This window comes from Sylvia atricapilla, chromosome 15 (genome assembly GCF_009819655.1).
Source record: "Sylvia atricapilla isolate bSylAtr1 chromosome 15, bSylAtr1.pri, whole genome shotgun sequence".
NCBI classification, from domain to species: domain Eukaryota; kingdom Metazoa; phylum Chordata; class Aves; order Passeriformes; family Sylviidae; genus Sylvia; species Sylvia atricapilla.
In genome coordinates this window covers 6,045,606-6,063,892 of record NC_089154.1, presented here as the reverse complement: position 1 = coordinate 6,063,892, position 18,287 = coordinate 6,045,606, and the positions used below count along the sequence as shown (strand labels likewise).

At 56.8% G+C, this 18,287-nt stretch overlaps 1 protein-coding gene across 1 annotated transcript; it reads left to right on the top strand.

The window, feature by feature from the left end:
* The first annotated feature begins 1,069 nt into the window (after positions 1 to 1,069).
* FAM83G (family with sequence similarity 83 member G) lies at positions 1,070 to 18,198 on the top strand. The gene is made up of 5 exons (XM_066329857.1): positions 1,070 to 1,564; positions 7,725 to 7,892; positions 11,281 to 11,405; positions 12,195 to 13,632; positions 17,032 to 18,198. Exons 1-5 carry the CDS (start codon positions 1,070 to 1,072, stop codon positions 17,449 to 17,451), a joined length of 2,646 nt encoding a protein of 881 aa, XP_066185954.1. The 3' UTR covers positions 17,452 to 18,198.
* The last annotated feature ends 89 nt before the right edge of the window (positions 18,199 to 18,287 follow it).

The following is an 18,287-nucleotide window of genomic DNA, read 5'->3' as shown; positions in this document are numbered from 1 at the left end:
TTCCAGGATCGGAACACCCTCTCCATAAAGAAACGCTTCCTAATATCCAGCCTAAACCTGCCTCAGTGCAGCTTTGAACCGTTCTGGCAACTCCCACTCGGTGCTGCCCGCCAGGACCCACCCGGCCTCCGAGCTCCTGCACCAGCACAGGAAGGGTTAACCACAGGACAGAGCTCTTTTCCTGGAAAATATTGACTTACCAGCCGGCACATCGCGAGAGGGGGGAATCTCAGAGGAGAGAGGCTTTTTTTACAAAAAAAGACAAAACACCCAAAGCCCTCTGGGGCCGCTCAGGACCCTCCCGCACCCGCACGCTCCGGGCGGCTCCGGGGGGTTCGGATCCGCAGGTGCGAGGGCGCATCAGCCGAAAGAGTTAATCGGGCTGGGCAGGGAATGTGTGAAGGCAGCATGTGACTGCAGGTGGGGCAGGGCGGAGGGATGAATCACTCTTTTCCTTTTCCTCTTTTCACTTCTTGCTGTTACCTGTCCGGCCCCGGCACTGCGCGCTGGCAGAGCCCCGAGCCCAGAGCTGCCAGGGCGATGCGCAGGAGGCTGAGGCGGAGCGTTCGCCCCCGAGCAAGCCCCGGGAACGAGAACCAGGGACGGCACCTCGGCCGAGACGTCCTGCTCCTCGCTGCCCTGCGTTAAGCCGCTTTTCTCTTTGTTTCTTTCCCCACTTTTTATTTCATCCGGTTGTCTTGGGAGAGCGGAGGATGAGGAGGGAGCGGAGCCGGGGGTGAAGGACCTTGCTGGTGGTGTAGGTACACCTGGGGCCGTGTGCCCCCGTCACGCAGCTCCTGCTGTGGGAAACTCGGCGTTTTCCTTGCCTGGAGCCGGGAGCAAAGCAGAAACCAAACCCTCCTCCCCGGCAGGAAGAGCTCCGGCGTGGCAGGAGCCGTTGGAACAGGGAGCGGTGCCTTTCCCAAGCTGCGCGCTCAGCCGGGGAGGGTGAAGCAAAACCGTGTGTTTAAAGACTGGAGAATAATTAATTCCTATTTATTGCCGACATCCGGCGCTCTCTGGGGGCACAGAGCTCCCTCGGGAGAGGGGACCGGCGTGCGGGGTCACCATGGCTTTCTCCCAGGTGCAGTGCTTGGACGACAGCCACGTCAACTGGAGGTCCAGCGAGTCCAAGCCCGAGTTCTTCTACAGCGAGGAGCAACGCCTGGCCCTGGAGGCACTGGCCTCCCGTGGCCCCGACGCCTTCTATGAAGTCCTGAAGAGGGAGAACATCAGGGACTTCCTGTCCGAGCTGGAGCTGAAGAAGATCCTGGACACGCTGGAGACCTACGACCCCGGCTCCGAGTACATCCCGCGGCACGGCAGCAGCGCCGGGGACAGCGAGGGCGACGGGCACAGCCAAGGGGACGAGCAGGACATGGCCCCTTCCCTGGAGTACTGGCCCCAGAGGTCGGACCGCTCCATCCCGCAGCTGGACCTGGGCTGGCCCGAGACCATCGCCTACCGCGGCGTCACCCGGGCCACCGTCTACATGCAGCCGCCCATCGAGGGCCAGGCGCACATCAAGGAGGTGGTGAGGAAGATGATCTGCCAGGCTCAGAAGGTGAGGCGCGCCGCGGGGACAGGGTTGGCCCCGGGGCGTCGTGCTGAAGGTCCTGCCCAGCCGGGCAATCCCTGTCCTGCGGGAAGCTCTGCCCAAGCACAGGCAGCGGGGCCAAGCCTGCAGGTTTCTCCTTGTAACGATACTGGGTTTTGTGAGGATGCTGCTAGCCTGGGTCAGCGCTCCTGGGAGCAGCACAGCCCCAATATCCCTACAGCAGCACTGTTCATCCCGGGGTCCCTGTGGGGCTCTAGGGAAAACTGCTGGGGAGAAAAATGGGTTGAGCTGTTCTCCAGCTGTGAGCTCATGGTCCCAGCCACTCCACAATCGTTATTCCCGGTGTGACAGCTCGTGGCAGCATGCAGGAACCTGGGATTATGTCCTGGCTTCAGGCCCCAACTCTCCAGTACTGACCCTGTGGTCACAGCCTGGCCTCAGTCCCTGTGTCCACCATTTGTCCAGTCCATGACCCTGGGGCAAAGCAGTCAAAGCTTCTGGTCCAGCGCTGACCCCCACAAGGGTCAAGTTTGGCCTGAGATGGCTGCAGTGCTCCGAGCTGGCTCATCCTGGCTCTCAGAGGAAAAGGATGAGCTGGTGAGCGGGACAAGGCTGGGCAGATTCTGAAGGGATTTGGGTTGAGACTTGTCCTCCCTGTGGCATCAAACCAAGGAGGAGGGAGTGGGGATGCATGAGCCATCACCCGTGGGCAGCAGGACCAGGGAAGGAGGGAGATGGTGGCCTGTGTTGAAGGTCAGCAGAGGTGGGCAGATGTTGCTGGTGTCTCCCTGTGAGCCAGTCCCAGCTGGGAAGTGCAGGAGGGGCTGGTACCTGCTGCTTTCTTGGTGCTATGAAGCTCTCTGAGTTCTATGCATCCAGTACTGTGAGAGCTCCAAGGAAGGAGCTTCCCGAGCCAGCAGGAAAACAGGGAGACCCTGCCAGGGCAGCTGTGGAGCAGAGGGGACAGGCTGGGATGCATCAGGTCCACCTGGCTGCTCCAGAGGTAATGCTGAGGTTTGCAGATCCTGGTGGGAGAGAGGGAAACCTGTGGCATGCAGCTAGCAGAGCCTCTTCAGACCAGCTTGGGCAGAAACAGGAATTTCTCAAAACCATTCAAGGCAGCAGGGTCACAGCGATGGCTGCTGGGGGTGTCAGGAGCTGTGGGCAGGAGCCATCTCTGGCCCCTGTCACCTCACAAAAGTCGAGGTGACTTGTGACATCTTCCCTGCCGAAGTGCTTTGCAGTGAGGGCAAAGGGAAGGGAGAGCTGACATCCCATGGGATGGAGGAGGATGGGAGAACAATCCCACAACAAACAACGCCTCATCTTCGGGTCTTTCCTGCTGCCTCAGACTCAGGCTTTGCCTACTCACCGCTTCCCACCTGCCCCACGCCAGCGGCTCCTCCTGAGTCACCCCACACCCTGCTCCGCTCCCGGAGCTGGCAGCTGAGTCAGGCACATCCCCACCTCCCCTGGAGCCTCTCCAGCACACAGGGACGTGGCCACTGTTGATGCTGCTGTGCTCATCACCGGCACCTTGATGCCCCCTGAGCAGGGCTGGGCTCTGCCTCCCCGTCCAGACGGTCCCTGATTGTGGGATGAGACATGGTGACACCACTGGTGACATGCAGGAGCCTGCTTGGAGCTTATGGTGCCTCAGGAAACGTAGAGATGGGTGAGTGCTTCATGCTGCAGGGGCTGGGGACGGCAGCAGTTACAGGGGCTGGAGACTGGGGCTCTTCCATAGTCTCCCATCCCATATTTGAGGACAGAAGTCCCTGCAGCTGAGCCTGCTGTCACACAGTGGAGCCCAGATGACAATTTGTGGGTGCTCCCAAGGGTGGGGGTCACTGAGCTAGACCACCTTGCCGATTTCTGCCAGGGCTCAAGGTCTTCACAGCAGCTCAGAGATGAAAGGGTTTGGCTGAGGAAGCTGAGAGTGGACAAAGGGACCGTCCTGCTGCCACCATCAGATGTCACATACACTGTCCACGTGCTCTGTGCTCCCTGGGGACTTCCCAAATTGTCCCATCCCAGCAGGCAGTGGAAGTGCTCTCCACCATGTGCAAAGGCTTGGGAGAAGCTCCCAGTTCCCTGCCAGAGGATGACCCTTGCTCCAGACGTTGTCCTTAGACGCTCTCCCTGCAACGCTCCCAGTGCCAACCCCCAAACCCCGCCAAGCTCTCACTATTCCATGGCCAGGAGAGCAAAGTCCTCTGGCGTTGGGCCAGGGAAGTTCAGAGCCCATGAGAGCCCTGCTGGTGCTGGAAGGTCACTGGTGAGGCAGCCCAGGGATGTGAGGCCGCTCTGAGGGTCAGAGGAGCCCTGGTGCTTGCAGGAATGAGACCAAACGCTGCCGAGTTCAGCGCCTCAAACCCAGGTGTACCAGAGACGGAGACACAAATGGTCCCCTTCTCCTCCTGGGAAGGAATGGAAGAAAGGAGAGGCAGGATCCTGTGGACCTGCTCTCCCTGAAAACCCCATTTTTGTGGCCAACAAGCAGAGGTGGTGGAGGATGTGGGGCACAGCAGCTTCACCCTGGAGACCTTCACCAGGCTGAGCCATGGCACAGCCGTCTCTTCCTTGCTTGCTCCCCTCAGGCTGCAAAGCTCACAGGCTAGACACCAGGAACAATTTCTTCATGGAAAGGGTGGTCAGGCACTGGAAGGAGCTGCCCAGGGAGGTTTTGGAGTCCCCATCCTGGAGGTATCCAAGGAATTTGTGGATGTGGCACTCAGTGCTCTGGGCTGGTGGCAAGTGGTGATGGGTCCAAGGTTGGACTTGACAATCCTGAATGTCTTTTCCAACCTTAATGATCCTATGATGGAAGGGAGGAAGATCTCCTTCCTCCTCCTCTCCTCTTGGCTCTCTCTGACCAGAAACCAGAGCATGAAAACATTGACCTTGGCCCAAAGCCACTGGAGAGAGCAATGACTCTGACCTCCTCTCTTCACTTGAGGTTCCAGGTTGGGATTGTGGTGATGTAATTACCCTGAGCAACTTCCAGCAAAGGTTGGGAGGCCCTATTAATTACTGTTTACAAAACCTTCTGCCATTTCTGGATGAAAGGGTCGACAGGGGAGAGCAATTATTAATGTTACTTGTCCCACCTCTCTTCCATCCCAACACTCTTCCTCTAATTGTGCCTTGGTGCCTGCCTAATTTATTAAATGCCCACGTGGTGCACCCCAAAAGTCATTATCTGATGATTCACAGTGAGACAATAAAGACCTGCAACTTCCTCTATAAAACATGATCCTGCAGTTCATGTGCTCATCAAAGCTGCTCCAAAAAATCCCAGCCGCATTTGCCCGGTGTCCAGGGGGATACAACACCCACTGCTCCTCAGGGATTTGGGACCCAGCACCTGCACTTCTGCGGTATCCAATGGATTCTGGCAGCTCCTGGGACCCTGGCAAGAAAAGCTTCACCTGCGTGGGCACTGGGAGCCTGCAGCTGTAGATTTAGGGCTGATTTCCTCTGCACCCTCCAGGAGAAGGGCAAAGGGACGGCAAAGCTTCCTGGGATGACACAGCAGCAAAAGGGCTTCAGGAAAGGGAATGTCCCAGCACCAAGCAGAGGTGACAGGGAAAAGGGACAAGCTCACTCCTCACAACCAGATGGCACAGCTTGCTCCAGACAATCCCATTCCCCAAGCTGGAAAGCAAAGAGCACACAGGATTTCAGTGCTCCCGAGCAGACAGGCCTCCATTCTTTGCAGATTATCCCTGTGCCAGGAGGGTTTGGCATCCCAGGGCTCAAGGACAGGCAGCCCAGCGGCAGATTTCACCCAGACAAGGACAGTCACCACATCGGGAGTGCTGCCAGCACTGCCTCACTCTCCCAGCCCGCCTCATGCCAGGGCAGTGTTGGCACACTGGCGTGAGATCCCGGTGACAAACCAGGGCCAAGCCTGTCCTGCAGGCAAGACGCAGTGGGGAGGGAGGCAGGAGCTGAGCAGTGACAGGATGCACCAGCTGAGCAGGAGGAATTGGGTTCAGAACGTGGGCAAGTGGCTGAGAGCTGGGCTTGTGCCTGAACTGGCCACCCTGGGCCACCGCTGCGGTGCCACTGCCTGCCCACCTGCCTGTGGGAGCTGGGATGGGGGACAGCACCCTGCCCACAGCCCTGCAAAACCCCCTCACACCTTCAGAGCCACAGCTGAGAGCCAAGGGACTGCTGGGACCACAATGGGAAAATGTTCTTTTCCCTCCAAAATAAGGGTCAGCACTATTCTCATCCCCATTTTACGAGTGCTCAACTCCTCCTGGGGAAAACACAGCACACAGGCAAAGTGACACGAGCACGGAGCACCAGGGGCAGAACCAAATCATCTGTCACCAAACCCTCATCCTCCAGCCAGGCACGCACTGTCCCATCACAGTCCACCCAGGACTCATGGAAGACAGCTCAGCTCCTCCTCAATTTCTTGCTGAACACGCCAAATCCAAGCCCAGAGCTCCCAGAGTAGCTTTGAACCCGTCTCACTTTGCATCCATGCAAATCCAGCAGCTGGTTCCTGCCTCAGTTTCCCCACCAGGACAACAAGGGTGAGCACAACACACGAGTGGGTGCACAAGAGAGTGAGGACTTACCCTGTCACAGCAAAGCCTGGGGAGAGGCTCCAGGGTGAGGATAAATGGGAATTCAGTTAAAATCGAGTGGCAAAGCCATAAAGAGCCCCCTCAGCTGGATCGCTGGCACCTCCCAAAACACTCCTGTGTGGTCAGGGCTGGGGACACCTGTGTGAGCAGGGCTGGGGCTCCCCACACAGCCTTGCTCTTCCCCCCATCGCCTACAGAAAAGGAAGGGAAGAGCCAGCAGTGTCATAACAATCCTCTGCTTAATTAAAGCTCTCCATGTCCTGTGGCACTAAACTAATTAAAAGGCAGCTCGGTGCTTTGAGAGCTCTGGACTGGACGTGTCTGAGTGTGCAAGCACCCAGCACCATCCCCATCTCTTCCTTCCTTCCCGAGGGAGGGAGGAGCACCTTGGGGTCTCCCTAGTGTCCTCCCTGGCTCAGCCACGTGCCATGGCCACCAGGACTCTCCTGGAAGGGCAAGTGGCTGAGAGCAGCCACCTGCCCCCAGCCCAGGGCACCTTCCAGGAGCAGCCACAGGAGCACTGGCAGGTTTCCAACCATGGGACAATGACAAGCCAGCAACCTGATGCCAAGCCTTTTCCCTGGGATGAGGGGAGGCAGAAATCCCTGTGGAGCTGCCCTGGGATGCTCAGCTGCCTCCAGCCCCTTTTCCTGCCAGACCTCATGAGCTGCTGCTCACTGCCACAGGTGATGCCATCACCAGGAAACCGAACACCCATGGGCACACAGCCCAGGGGGCCCAGGCAGACATTCCAGTGACATTCCCAGCGTGGCTCAGATCCATTTTGCTATCAGCCCCAGCTGTGGGAGAGCAGAAAATGCCCTGGGTACAAAGGCAGCTCCAGCTTGTAAATACTGGTGACTCTGCCGTGTGACAAACACAGCTGTCACTGCTCAGGGAGCTGGCTCTGCTGTCCTGGCTCTGCTCCTTCCATACAGCCTAGGAGGAAGGAGGGATGCTGTGCAGGAGGAGCAGCACCCCAGGCTGGGCAGTGAGACCAGGACAGGTGGACACACCACTGAATGGTTTGGCTTGATGATCCTACAGGTTTTTATCAACCTTAACAGTTCTGTGATCATTGTGCAAAGGTCTCCCCTTCTGAAGCTCCCTGCAATGCTGACAGTGAAGGGACATCAAATTTCTCAGCCAGAAGCTGGACTCTGAATTCTGTGAAGCCTGTTAGAGGCAGGAAAGTTAGATTCACCCTCAGTAACTGGTATTTCATCAGTAGATTACGCTACAGATCGCCACTGAAATGGTTAGGGTTGGAAAAAACATCCAAAGGCCATCAAGTCCAACAATTTACTCAGCACTGCCAGGGCCACCACTGAACCATGTCCCCAAGTGTCACATCTACCTCTCTTGGAGATCAAACTTTCCACAGTGACAACAGAGGAATGGGAGGACTTTCCATCCTGGGGGCAATCCTGGCCTCCCCCAACCCAAATTCCAGCCCCCTAAAGGGAGCCCTTTGCTTTGGCTCTCACAAAACAAGCACTGACTGTACCTTGGGTTGTCCTTGGCCATGCTACCCAGACTCATCTCTCCTCTCCCCTCTCCAGGTCATTGCTGTCGTCATGGACATGTTCACTGACGTGGACATCTTCAAGGACCTGCTGGACGCCGGCTTCAAGAGGAAAGTGGGAGTCTACATCATTTTGGATGAGACCAATGTGAAGCACTTCCTTCAGATGTGTGAGCGAGCCCACATGCACGCTGGACACTTGAAGGTAGGGATGAGCTGAGGGTCTGGAGCTAGGGAACCTCCTCCTAAGGCAGGGAGACAGAGTTATCAGCTCTTCTCCCTCCTGTCCTGGGCAGTCACAACCCCCAGTGCTAGAAGAGTTCAGTCCATTTTTCCCGTAGCCAAAGCTGGAGGTGATGCCCAAATTCAGGAGCAGCAGGATGGAGGGGAAGGGGTGAGGGACAGGGGATTTGCACCCAGCAAAGCTGGATGCAGAAAGCCCAGGGGGCTGCTGGTGCCCAGCCAGCGCGGGGATTAGGACAGAGGAGTTGTTGAGGGGTGCAGCCCTCCAAGAGTGGGCACGGGGCAAACCTGCCAGCTCAGCTCCTCCTGGCAAGAGGGAGGGAGCAGCAGAAGCTCTGCCAGGCCCGGATCCATGCTGTCACCAGCTCCCTGCCTGCTGCTGCCCCCGGGGCAGCACCGGCAGCAGCAGCCGCCGGCCGCTTCTCGCGCTTCCAGGCCCTCCCGCAAGTCAGAGGCTGGAATTAAAAACTCGATTTTCCCCTTTTCCGGAGCCTCCGCCCCAGCACAGGGCCGGGAGCGGAGCAGGGAGGCTCCCACGCTGCCTGAGGGCATCTGGCAGCTGCCAAGGATGCCCTCACCGCTCTCACTGTGCTGGGCAGTGCACGCTGCAGACACTGATCTGCCCGCACACGCTGTGTTCTCCGGCCGCGGGTGCACGTGGAATCGCTCCTGTGCGCCAGTCCCATGGAAAACCAGGGAAGGCAAAGCACAAGGGGAGATGCCTGTCAGTGCAGGGGTCAGTTGGATGGGGCTTGGAGCAACCTGGTCTAGTTTAAGGTGTCCCTGTCTATGGCAGGGGGTTGGAATGGGATTCAAGGTCCCTTCCAATGCAAGCGATTGTGGGATTCTGGGATTCCCTGTGTGAGCAGGGGGTGCAGAGCAATCACCTGTCACAGTGCTCATGCAAAGGCAGAAGAAGGGACACAGGAGAAGACATGGGGTTATTTCAGCCTCAGGAGCAGCAGCCAGAACGGGGACTCTCCCATGTCACTCCAGCCACAGGACAGCCCCAGGCTCTTCCTTGGCCACAACAATCCCATCACCAACATCGGACACAAACACACCAGAGCGGCCCCACGGTCCCACGGGGGGCTTGCAGACCCCCACTCCTGCCCACCACGGCCGGGCCTGGCCTCTTGCTTGGCAGAGGAATTGATGTTGCTGCTCCTGACGTCAGCCGGCCGTGTGCCCGCTGCCAAACGCCGCCGGCCAGGCCCGTGCCCGGGCAGGCTCCCCAAATTTGCTTATGGCGAGGGCCAACCCCTGGCTGAGCAGGAACACGTAGGAGCCACACCACCCTCACACCGGGCTGGCACCAGGTGGGCTCAGGGACCACCACGTGCGGAGCAGCGTCTGGCCAAGCCTCGCACCTTCCCCCGCTGCCCTGCCTTCATTGCTGCTCCCAACGATTAAAGCAAACACAGCCGAGCTTTTACCCGAGTCCAAACTCCCTGCAGAGTCTGGCATCCCGCAGGCTGCTGCCGCTTCCAGACCAGAAAAGCCAGCGCTGACGCACTCCGGTGTTTTCCTGCATTAGCAGCTCCGGTGGCAGGACTGGAAAAGCAGGAGAACATCTGCAGAGCTCGGCAAATGTCTAGAAGTTGGGATTTGCCACATATTGCAAAGCAATTCGCTGGCACGGGATGCAGGAGGAGGTGAGGAAAGTAGGACAAAGTCTGGGAGCCGCTTCTTAAGGCAGGAGATGTTAACGAAAGGTCCCCTCGTTATCTCGGCGCTTGGCAATCGCAGCCGGCTTGGGCAAGGCGGGCTCTGCCTTGAGCAAGGGCTGCCTGGGCAGTGATTCATTCACCCAGCCCGGCTCCCGGCGTCCCGCTGCCTCGGCGCGGATTAAACAGGCAGATTTTACTGAACAGCAGCGACAGGCCAGGAGGAAAAGGCACCGGCACCGGGAGCCTTGCTCCCCGGAGAAAAAACCCAGAGCTGCTCCTTGAGTTTGGGCAAAGGGTGGGCTCCGAGTGGGTGAAGCCGTGGGTGAAGCTGCTGTCTCAGCAGCCCCGTGTGTAGGGATGGGAATTGCCATCCCAGCCAGCTCTCAGCCCCCTTTGTGCAGCACACTGACAGGAATTAGGATGCTCAGCACCAGTTTCGTCTCAGCTACTGCAGGCAGAAAGGAAAATGCTATAAAAATGTGAAGTTCACAAAAAAATTCTCCCTGAACCTTCTGTGTCCTGTGTGTGTGTGTGTGACTTTCCTGGAAACATGGTCAGGAAAGCTGTTGCTTTCACATCATCTGCACTGAGTTTTCCTGCCAGGCGTGGGGGAGCAGGGACCAGGGGTGCACCTGGGCTCAGGACCGTGCCTGGTCATGGTCTCCAGGGAGAGAGGAGAGCCCAGGGGGGCAGATGAGAAAGGCTGGAGGAGGGGAAGACAAATATTTTGGATGCTTTTCTTTAAAAAACAGAACAAAACACACAATAAAACAGCCATGGAGGGCATGACCCAGCGATGACACGGAGCCTTTTGCAACAGCATTACCAACATCCCAGCAGGGACAGGAGGAATTCTTAAGAAATTTTTTTCTCCCCACCCAAAAGGAGCCCGTTTACTGTGGGAGATGCTATCTGCTCTGCTGTGGAATGTGCCAGTGCCCTCCATGGAGACACCAGAGACAGGAGCCAGACTAGGGATTAAAAAAAAAAAAAGAAAAAAAAAGAAAAAAAAAAAAATTCACAGAGCCAGAGCTGCCCCTGCATCACTGGGTTCCCTGGGGAGGACACCCAGTTCCATTCCAGGGACCTGCTCCCACGTCACCAGGTTTCGTGTCCTGAGGGTGAAAAAATGTTTCCCCACCGCCCGATTTCCCACCAGCCCCTAAAAGCCAGACTAGATGCCCAAATTTAGGAGCACAGCAAAGGGGGAGCATGGGGGAGGACAAAACCCTACTGCCAGCAGGTCCATGTGGGCTGTCCTGGGGTCACCACCTGCCCCCAAAACCCCCTGCAGCTCTCCTGCTGGGAGCAGGTGTGGAGCCTCCTCTCCCATGGGGGCATTTGCATAGATTGCAGGAGCTGGGGAGCGTTTGGCAGCAGCAGCACTCACCCACAGACACCGGCAGCACCGAGTTCAGGAGATGGCAAACACAGCCTGGCACACGGGCACAGCAGGAAACTCTCCAGGCTGAGTCCATGGTTCCCTGCGTGGCCTTGGGAGAGTTCTTTTATCCCCCCATTGCTGTGGCCTCCTCTGAGCCGGCCATGAGGAACATTCCCACCCCTCAGAGGGGCTGTGGAGCATCCAGAGGGCTGTTCTTGGAGGGGTGGGTGGTGGTCCCACACCAGCTCTGGGCTCCTGCTCACACCTCTGTGTGTGCTCACACCTCTGCTTTGCAGAACCTGCGTGTCCGCAGCACCGGAGGGACGGAGTTCTTCACCCGCTCGGCCACCAAGTTCAAGGGGGCTTTGGCCCAGAAGTTCATGTTTGTGGATGGGGATCGAGCCATGTGTGGCTCCTACAGGTAAATCAGTGCCATCTCCTCTTGGCCACCCCATGGAGGTGTTGGTCAAAGGATTGATGCAAACCCATGCAGTCCAAGGACCCCGTGGCAGACTTGCAGACTCCTAAACTGGGAGATGATTTTCCAAGCAGATTTGGAGTGGCCCAAAGGATTTCCCACTACTCTCTACGCCACCAGGTCTAGGACAGCCACGCTTCTTGGAGGTGGTGGGACACACCAAGGGTTTCTGTGCTGATGAGCACAAGGATGGACCAAAGCACTGAACCATAGCCAGGCCCAACTCTCACACCAACCTCAGCTTTTCCAGTCAGTTCCCTACACAAAGTACATTTCATTTTGTTCAAAGGAAAACTTACTTAGGTAGAAACAGACCAGCCCTGGTCAGGTTTCTGGTCTAAAAGACAAGTTTTATAAACATGGAGCTGAAACATTTCCTCCTTTCTGGCCATAACAAACAACACATCCAATTACAAGTCGCTTTTCTTAGGTAACCCAAACTGAGATGGGGACGACACCAAAGTGAAAAACTGACCCACTGCAAACACCTTTTATTTTTACTTCAAGTCCCACTGTGCTCAAGACTTCAACACTTCACTCTAATTTGGGATGGGAGCTATTTTATCAGTCGCATTATTATTATTATTATTATTATTATTATTATTATTATTATTACTATTAATGTTTACAGTGAGATCACATCCCTGCTGGCACCTGGGAAAGGCCAGGGCTCGGGAGAGGTGTTATTTACCAGCCAGTGCTCAGAGAGTTTCCAATGTGTTTCTGTTCCAGCTTCACCTGGTCCGCGGCGAGGACGGACCGAAACGTCATCACTGTCCTGTCAGGCCAGGTGGTGGAGGCGTTTGACAAGCAGTTCCAGGAGCTCTACCTCATGTCCAAGGGCGTGAGCCTCAAGTCCATCTCCATGGGCGAAGAGCCCGAACCTGAGCCTGTGACGCTGCCCTCCGTGGTGCCGGTGACCCCCGCCAACGCCGTGGTGAAGAAGCTGATAAACCCCAAATACGCCCTGGTGAAGGCCAAGAGTGCTGACCAGATCAGCAAGACCTCATCCGAGAACCAGGATAAAAACCAGAAGAGTGACAACAAAGGCAAAGCACCTCCCGAGGGCCAGGGGGGCGAGCGGCACGGCGACGTGGCTGACGTCTCCCCGCTCATCCACCCCGGCCTCCTGAACCTGGAGAAAGCCAACATGTTTGACTACCTGCCCACCTGGGTGGAGCCTGACCCCGAGCCCGGGAGCGAAGTCTTGGGCTACATCAACATCATAGACCCCAAGGTGAAGAACGTGAAGCTGTCGCAGATGAACCGCATCAAAGTCTGCGACGTCTCCCAGGCCAGCGCCCAGCACCGGCAGATGCTGAAGAACAGGGAGATGGAGGCCAGGAAGAACTCGGACCAGGAGCTGCCTCTGCTGTCCCCCAGCCACAGACAGATGCCACAGCCCCCCGTGGAAGCTCCTGCAGCCCCCACCACCAGCCCCATCGAAGGCGTCAGCTGGACAACACGGCAAGTGGGGACATTCACCTCTTCACCGCTGGGCCACCATTTGAAGCCACAGGAGGAGGAGGTCAAGCCTCCAGTTCCAAAGCCAAGGACCGTCCCTGTTGGTATCCTCATGACCAAAGTCACTGCAAGCTGTGACAGCAGCACTGCCCTGGAGGGTGACACACGGCCACCACCAGCAAACCACATGGGTGTGAAGCAGGAGAGGGAGGAGAAACCCAACCGAGTTTCCACAGAGCCCTGCCACGTCCAGCCAGACCGGCCAGTGGCAGCTCCACAGGAGGACAAAGGGCCTCCCTGCACCCACAACGGGCTGGGACAAGAGGAGGAGGAGGAGGAAGAGGAGTACATCACCCTCAGTGACCAGGAGAGCTACTCCAGCAGCTCTGCTGACCACAGCTACCGCCGCTCCAACGCCTCCTCCATCTCGGACGAGTACTTTGAGGTGAGGGATCGCTACGGGCCCCTGCGGAGAACCAACTCGGACGTCACCCACAACGGGGAGATCCTCCCCATGCAGAGGAAGCTCAGTGACCCTCATATCAGCAGGGGCACCTTCATCAGCCCCCTGGGCAGCCTCCCCTCCCTGAAGCACCTGCGCCTGGAGGACATGACCAAGAGGAGGAGCAACGCCGTGGAGATCAGGCCCATGCTGCCCCGCATCCTCCTGGATGGCAACAGCTCCTACCCCAGCAGTGCTGCCCAGGTAGGATGTTCTGCTATGACCTTTTGTTTCTCCACCCTACAAAGGTTTGCAAACCTGGAGGTGGCCCAGTCAGCTGGGCCGAGGTGTGGCGTCATCCTGAGTTTTGGTGTTGCCCTAGATGCTGAGATCATACAGGAGAATAACACCCTGCACGTGCGTGGTCACCCAAGACGTGACCAAAGATGAAGTGGCAGTGCCACAGCTCTTGGTGTCCAGCAATGGGGAAGGCTGTTAAAGGGGAGGCTGTTGGTAATTGAAGATTATCCCACAGCACTGGGCTGGGGGTGGAGCCCAGCAGCTCCAGGCACAGCTGTACAGATGTGCTGGGACTCGATGAGCTCCATCCCCAGCCCATCAGCAGTGCCATCACACCCAGCTGGGGACAGACTGTGCGTGCAGGCGTGTCCTTCTCAGGCTTGTTTTCCAGCACCTTGCCAGGACGATTAGCATCAAAGGGAAAGCGCTCGGACACATAATTAGGCAGAGAAAGAGCAGAGGAACAGGGACAGCAACCTCTGTGGGCGAGTGCCACAGTCAGCAGCTTTGTGGCTGATCCACGGGTGACGCCAGACCTTGTCACCACACAGGGCCAGCACCCTGCTGCAGTTCTGTGCCAGAATCCCAGGATTCTGCCAGGAGCAGAAGGTGACAGCACCATCCCACCCAGGGGTGGTGACACTGATCCCCAGATTTCCACCCAAGCTGTGCAACCTCCTGAACCCCTGCCAAGCAATTTGGCTTCTCAAGGCTCCCCCACCCGCTGTTTTTGGGGCATTCAAACCCCCAGGGCTAAACCAGCAGCTGAAATCACTGAAACTGCCTGAGGTTACCCCAGCTGAGCATCTAATCTGTATTTACAGGGAATTAAATTTACTGGCCCAGAGTCCACTTGCTTCTCCCTTCCCAGCCAGTGGCAGGGAGCTCAGAGCTTTAATCCTTGCACATCAAATACCCCTAAGCCCTGCAGGGCAAGGAGCATCGAGGTCTTTGATGCTCTGTGACCCAGGTCCCAGGTGCCACCTTGCTGGGGATGGCTGGGTATGCTGGTGTTCCTGCAGTAACTTGTTCTGGCCCTTTGATGAGAGGCAGATAATTAGCACAGCACAGGGTTAGGAAAGCCAGCACTCAGTGGAGAGATGCAGGGAAGGGTTTCGCCCATGTGTGAAAATACAAAATTGAAGCAACCCTTGATTAACTCTTGAAAACTCAAATCTGACAGAAATCACTATCAATTCTCCCAAATATGCTTTTTTTTTTTTTTTTTTTTTTTTCCTGGGTCCACATTTCTTAGGTGCTGGCCCATTGCCCAGCACGGCCCAAATCCACAGGTGGAGGCTCACTCAGGGCAAACATCATGTTTTCCATGTCCTGGAAACCAATTCCTCTCCTAGTTTCTCTCTGGAGATCACCTTCCCTAAACACTCAACCCCATTCTCACCTGGATGCACAACAGGCTGCAGGAGAGCACGACCAGGGACACCTGTGTCCTCTCCTGTCCCTCTCCCACCTGCAGAGCCCCCAGATCTGTGCAGAGCAGAGGTTTCCGGACAAGCCCCTCTCAGGGACAGGGAAAATCCCCGCCAGTTCCACATGAGGGGTCCTTACCTCAGTACAGGACCCTGCTGATCATCCCTGGCACGATGATGAGGAACAGGAGCAGCATCTTCAGGTATCTGGCCAGGATGGAGCCAGCCTTGGTGTGACTCAGGTTTTTAGCAGAGAGTGACCAGTGGATGCTGACCTGTGGAGAGCCAGGCAGGAGAGCTGAGCGGCACCAACATCTCTTCCACATCAGCCTCTTCCTTGCCCAACTGCATCCTAAATGCTGGAGCCATCCACCCAACCCACAGAGGGGTTTCTCTCCAGACCAGTAACGGGTTGGGGTTACACCACAGCCCCCAAAAAAGCCCAGTGCAACCACAGCAGCACATCCGCCAGCCAGGAGCAACCATTCCCCACCACCATCCCACCCCTCTTGCCCCTTCCATCCAATCTCCTCCCCAAAGAGTGCCCACAATGACATGGAAACTGAGTCCAGCCTCCTCCTCCCACAGCTCCACTCAAACCATCACACCTCGAAGCTCTGGCCAAGCCATGTCCATCCACAACACAGCCACCCCTTGGGCTTTGAGGCAAACCCTCTTAAACAGGCAATATCTGTAGGAATTGCTGATTTCAAAGAACTCAGAGTCTCTCCAAAGGCTTCCAGGGAAGTGCTCAGCACCCAGCAGGATTCAGGCTCTCCTGAGCAAGCACTGCCTCATTCTGCTGGTGGGCAGGAGGGACAGGGTGCTGGTTCCTGGGGTGGGATACTTGGGAAATCCATGGTTTAACTCCTTCCCAAGAGCCAGTGTATGTCAGGAGCCACAGGAGCCACCACCTAGCTCGGGCACATGAGAAGCTCAGAGGGAGAAAAACTAAATCATCCTTAATCCTTCTCACCTGAAGTCATCTCAAACCTTAACACTGATTTTAAGCACCTAATTAAATCAATCTCGGGCTACCTAGGCTAAACTGCTTTAACACAACCCTCCTGGTCAAAGCAGGAGGTGTCACCTCCAGGGCCAGGGAGGCCTTTGGGACATTGGGACTGCCTGACAATGGAGCTGCTGCCAGGAGCAGCACGGTGAGGGTCATGGCAGAGGCAGGGCAGGTTGGCACAGCCAGCTCTGCAGCCTCCTGGCCCCAGCTCCTCCTGCCATCAGCACCTTGGCTCACCAGCTCCCACCTCCCCTGGTGCTTCTGCAGAGGTGCAATCACACCTCCAGATCATGGCACACCCAAAGGGGAGATAAACATCTGGTGACCACAGCCATGTGTGACGGCCTTACCCAGGCCAGAGTTAAGATTATTGGTGCTCAGACCTGACCCAAACGTGTGTCTCAGCCCAGCTAATGAGAGCCACCCCCGCAGTGGTGTTGCAGCTCACTGCTGTCTCCTGATCCCACCTCCTCTGCCAAGCCTCCATCCTTTCATCTGATCCTGGCAGGCACCTCATCCCACCGGCTGGGTCTGGGTGACTGAATGCTCTCCAGGCCTGACACCAGGGCTGAGATGATTCAAGTGGGTGTTCAGGCTGTTGCTGGAGAGAAGGTGTTGAGATGTCTTGGCCTGGATTTCCAGGCAGGAGGGACTTGGCTCGGGACAGCCTCGAGGCTGCCAGGGCTGCTTGGGAAGTGGCTGCTGGGAGTGTCAGTGTTTGGTACCAGAGTCAGGAATAAGATGAGCAGCCATGCTCAATATTTGAGGCGATTTTGAGCTGCCACTGAATTTGGGCAAGGGACCAAGGGACAGAGGGATTTGTCCATGAGGACAGCTGGTGAAAAGGTGGCCTTGAAGAGGGAGCAGCATCCTTCCAGCAGCCAGAGCTCACCCCTGTCTCTGCTCTTTCCCCAACAGGGCACCCACATCTACCACTACCGGCCCCGGACCCCGGTGGGCAGAGAGCCGGGCAAGGAGGTCTCCTGCTCCCCAACACATGAGAAACCCCTCGGGGCCACCAAGTACAGAGGGGAGGGAGCAGAACCCAAAAAGACCATTGCAGGCAGCCAGCCCTACTGGCAGAGCAAAGCCTTCAGCCCCAACAAGCCCACGGCACCCAGCCACCTGCCCCCAAACAAGCCCAGAGCGTCGGGAAAACACTTCAGCTCCGTGCCCGAGAGCCAGAAGACAACTGAGGAGATGAGGACACCCCTGGGCATCCCAGTCTCCAAACTGTCCCAGTCCAAGCACCTCAAAAACAAGGTTGCAGGGGCCCAGGGTGCCTCTGTGGACTCCAAAAAGCAGCCCCCTGAGAGCACGGGTCAGAAGGAGCAGTAGGGGCTGGTGATGGTGGCCTTGCAGAGCTGGTGGAGCTCAGGCACCACCACGTTCCTTGGGGCAGGGGGTTCTTGTTTACATTGACCTGGTCAGTGCACCAGTACCACATGGCCATGATGGACAGCCCAAAAGTCATCCCTGTCCAGGGCAGATCTCCAAAGACCGGGTCTCAGAAGAGGTGCATAGCATCAACCCTGGGCAGGTGGTGTTGGGAACAATCTTGGACAGCACAGCCTTGAAATAGGCCTCTTCCAGGTTGGGGTGACCTCTGACCTCATTAAAAGCTGAAAAGCATTGTTGGGGGAGCTGGTTAGGGTGAAGCCAAACCCAGCAGTCAGCTGGCAAAACCCAGCCAGATCCTTACCCCAGAATGCTGCCTGGAAAGGGAGGGATCGTCCCTGATTGTGTTTTCTCCTGGTTATTTAAGAGACTCTTCTGTTACCATTTTGCACAGCAGGTCCCACTGCATTCTGCCCTCCCTTTGGAGGGTGACTCGTATCCTGGGACAAAGACTCCTCAAGGGACCCACCTCTTTTAACCTTGTACTGTAAAAATGCAACCTGTTCATTAAAGCTCTGTGGTCCCACGGCAGGAGAACCTTGCCTAAGATTATTAAAATTCAAGGCTGGGTGGCCTTGGACTCAATAAACTGCAGCTCAAGGTGCCTTGGTACAAATATCCAGCCAAATATTTTCTACCCCCCCACCCCAAGCATTTCCCCAGCACCCCCAACCCCAAACCTCCAGCAACCAGTAAAAGAGAAATAAGGAAAGAAACTCCTTTTTACTGCATTTTTCCCAGGAAATGGGACCCAGGGTCTGAGTCTGAGCCCTGAC

Bases quoted from the DNA above. Each gene is read 5' to 3' on its own strand.
- FAM83G (XM_066329857.1), top strand. From the start codon at position 1,070: ATGGCTTTCTCCCAGGTGCAGTGCTTGGACGACAGCCACGTCAACTGG. The intron at 11,406-12,194 runs GTAAATCAGTGC...TTTCTGTTCCAG, and splicing joins GCCATGTGTGGCTCCTACAG to CTTCACCTGGTCCGCGGCGA. The intron at 13,633-17,031 runs GTAGGATGTTCT...TTTCCCCAACAG, and splicing joins ACCCCAGCAGTGCTGCCCAG to GGCACCCACATCTACCACTA.